Source organism: Drosophila eugracilis, unplaced genomic scaffold (genome assembly GCF_018153835.1).
Source record: "Drosophila eugracilis isolate 14026-0451.02 unplaced genomic scaffold, ASM1815383v1 contig_1765, whole genome shotgun sequence".
Classification (NCBI taxonomy): Eukaryota; Metazoa; Arthropoda; class Insecta; order Diptera; family Drosophilidae; genus Drosophila; species Drosophila eugracilis.
The window spans coordinates 2,641,354-2,645,222 of record NW_024572605.1 but is presented as its reverse complement, the minus strand read 5'-3'; the positions used below and the strand labels follow the sequence as shown (position 1 = coordinate 2,645,222).

The window sequence follows — 3,869 nt, the reverse complement described above, 5'->3', positions numbered from 1 at the left end:
TTAAAATTCATAATAAAGAGCGCAAATATTCCGGAATCGAGTCAGGCACATAAGTACCTCCGCCTATGTACGAGGATAGCTTCAAGTATGCCGCACAAAACGACCCATATGGTCAATTAGTATAACTGCTCTGGCTGCCAACCAACAATGAGGGCATCAAGCTCCTCAAGGCGCTTCCATGTACTCGAATTTGCACTCGCATTATATGGAGACATCGCACACACCCCAAAGCACACACATTGTTTTCACTTCAATTATTATCGATGAAGCTGCAAAGCCACCAAAAATCCGAATATAATACAATCCAAACTTGTGTTCAGCGAAGCGTAAAGTGTTGGAAGCTCTCAGACTTGAAAAACGTTTCTTCAAAAGCGAATCCTTGATTTACTATATGCACAGAAAGAAATTCAGAGTGACAATGTTATGATTTATGATTAAGGTTGTGTGTTAAATATTTCTGAAATATTAATTTCAAACATTATTAAACTAATTTTTCTCTGGACTGTAACACATTTTCCTATAAGTAAGCACCATTTTCACAAACTATAAGTAAAAATATTATTTAAGCACTTAATACATTTCAGATGACTTACCCAAAATGATCAGTTCATAATTCTTAGTTTTTTCCCAATTAATTCAACTTTCAAAAGCAAACAGGAACGATTTAAAATCCGCATCGAGCAAGGCAATTTAATTTGATTGATTTAAATTTTTCCCATTCCCACTGCCATCGACATGCCCCTTTGCCCCTTTTCACTGGCTGGAAATATAAATCGCGGGATAATGAAAAGCGTCACATTTGATTGCATTTTTTGTGTGAAATTGGGCTGACAATGTTCGCTTTCGCTGACCAAATAAAAGTAAAAAAAAAGAATGAAAATATGAGATCGGAGGAAGGCCGGCTCATGGTTCACTCACACAGACAAAAAGGGGTGATGGTGATGCATTCACGTGGTTAACACACACACACACACACATGTACACTCAAAGGCACATTTATTGGGGGTGATTGCCGTTTACGAACAGGCAAAAGGGTGCAGCCCATAGGAACAGGAACAGAAACAGAAACAGGACCTGGCCGAGGAGGACCAGGAACAGGACCTCGACGAGGCCGTGTAAACGTGTTAGGGCAGAGCAAAAAACACAAAACAAAAATGTGCACTTTACGCAATTTATGTGCAAATTTTTCAATGACTTTAAAGCGATGCAGGAGGGCTGGCTGGACTGATTGACTGGCTGGTTGAGAGACTGAGTGACTGAGTGACAAGGGGGATGGCCAGGCCAGTCATTATAATCGCTCGCTAATTGACTCTAATAGACTTGGTTCCATCTGGGGGTTGGTTAGCCTGACCTCCCCAAACCAATCCTAACCCATTATCCTTTTCGAGGGCAAAACACCTCTCTGAAAACCTTTTCGAAAAGAGTATAATCTCAAGTACTTTGGCCGTTTCTAAATCGTTGGTTTAGCATGATCTTTGGCTCAAGAAACACTTTAGCACTCCGCATGCATTATGTGTGAAAAGTAGCCATTAGAAAATTGCCCACAAATTAGCACAAATAATGCGAGCATTTAGCAATTTAAATAAGCTGCACGGCACCGGCAAAGCGAAAACGATAATGAGAACCCCTGGAATCCCACACACACTCGCGCTGTTTATCCCCTCGACCTTTCACCTTTCACCTTTTCACATGTCCTAAGTCCATACACTTACACTCAGACTCACGTGAGTCCTGGTAATTATGCGCCTGATTTAACTCTACTTTTGGCTGCACAAATGACAAATTCACACTGCTTTATTGTCCGACTGGGCCTTTCTCTCCTAGATATTTCTCTGTTATTTCAAGTGCCGCGCACTTGAATTCTCGGTCATGTCCTTGAAACTGTTCATGCAGAAAGCGGAACAAAAAAAATAAAACCGAAATCCTCTGCAGGACGAAGCCGAAGCTGAAGCTGAAGCTGAAAAAATGGCTACGCTCATTCAAAATATGAGTTCATGAATGTTGACGGCGATCAAACAAAGGACATTCGGGCAAAGCCACGCCTCAACGTACCTCCTCTTTTTTTCGTGCTTTGCCCAATGCCAAGGAAATGGCCGAGGAAATTCGCATTTATTATAATCGCGGGGGAAATGCGAAGAGTGCAAAGAAAATTGCTGCCAATTTCCCGCCATAGAATGTTCGCCCACAGCCAGAATCGAAGATGAAATTAATTTTGCAGAGAGCGAAGGAGAGTGCTGCTGCTCAAACTTTGCAATTTGCGGCGCGTTTCCGTTTCCGGTGGGTTTAGCGTGAATGAGTCTCCTTTTTGGCAGACAGACGGGAAGTCATAGAGGAAGATGCCTCAGCCACTCCGCCGTTGGTAAGGAGAGCTCCAATTGTCATCCATTCCGTTTGATGTGTCCCACTGTCGTCCTCGCTGCGAGCATAACAATTTTATTTCCATTTTGCTCTCAACTCGCCTTTTTTCTACTTTTTGTTGCCCGAAACGATTAGCAGCCACTTAGAGCAGTTAAGAGCCTCATTGAGTTTATTAAATCAGGCGTAATAATTGGCACACACACAATGAACTGAACACCAGGAGAAAAGGGACATCGCCGAGCAAAATAGACACCGAGGAATCAAAGTATCGACCGTCGATATCGATTCCCAGACAGGCACTGCCTGTGTTGTCAGATCTCGTTTCCAGTCCCACAAAAAAAAACACTTTTCGTTTCAATAGGGAAAATAAATTGAAATTTAATCAAATTCAGGCACCTTCAGCATGGCGGACTTCGAGGAATATGGCCTTCCAATGGGAAAAATTACTTACATATCCGAAGAGCTGGGTGAGTCTTGAAGGATCTTAAGGAATTTTAGCATTGATAATATAAAAATATATATTAATTTCTAAAACACCTTCAACCAATATCCTCAGAAAGGACTCATCTGTCACGCACGCCACAAGTCCTGCAGCAGTTGGAGGACATCCGGGATCCGGAGGGCGAAATGCTTCTTGCTGAAGGCAGTCGGCTGAGGAAAAAACCCATTTCGGACGACTACTACTAGAAATCAACAAAATTTTCACATTACAAAACGTAACGAGTGACACCTGCCAAGGAGCGAAAGGAGCGAAGGTGTTGGCCTGGCAATTAATGACTGCCTGAACTTTTCACATTCACATTCACGTGCTCGAGCTGGGCAAACAAAGCCATCGAGAAGAGGAGCTGAGGGCGACAAAAGCAACACGCAAGCCAGGGACTGGGCTCTAAAACACAAGAACAGCCAACACACACAAACAAATTGTGACAAAGTTGCGGAAATTTAATTAAAATCAAATACAGCCAGCAGAGAAAAAGGGGTAGCGGATTGGCAGTCAGGTGTGACCCTCAGATATAGTTTCTAACACGCTCCCAACTTTTGTCTGAATGTCGCTAGTTTTCCGCGTCGTTTAATAAACAAAATGTAAACAAAGTTTAACAGCAATGACACACATGACTCTCCGCCTCACTCTCCACTCCCCTGCTCCTTTTGCCATTGCCTTTTTATTAATATAATTTATGAGCCTGTGGTCGTGAGCGGGAAACTCCGGCAAGGTGGAAATGCAAACATACCCAATTCCAGCAGCTGCTTAATTTCACAGCGCATACATTTGATTAACTTAATTTAATAGTATTTTCCTCTATTTTTTTGTTGGTCGCTATCCCTGCTCTGGGCTCGTTTTGATATATTTGTTTGTTTATTTAATTTATTATTATAGTTACGACTATGCGCTCTGGTTAACAGCTATAAATACGATTATATAGTTATCGATCATTTCTACTAGCTGGTTTTTTGGTTTTTTCTTATATATCAACAAGGATATAAACTTAAAATGGTGAAAGTCAACTGCA

At 41.8% G+C, this 3,869-nt stretch overlaps 1 protein-coding gene across 1 annotated transcript; it reads left to right on the top strand.

Annotated features, from left to right (window-relative positions):
* Positions 1 to 2,673: 2,673 nt before the first annotated feature.
* Positions 2,674 to 3,450, top strand: LOC108108979. Its single transcript, XM_017217235.1, has 2 exons — positions 2,674 to 2,825; positions 2,915 to 3,450. Exons 1-2 carry the CDS (start codon positions 2,762 to 2,764, stop codon positions 3,043 to 3,045), a joined length of 195 nt encoding a protein of 64 aa, XP_017072724.1. The 5' UTR covers positions 2,674 to 2,761; the 3' UTR covers positions 3,046 to 3,450.
* Positions 3,451 to 3,869: the final 419 nt, after the last annotated feature.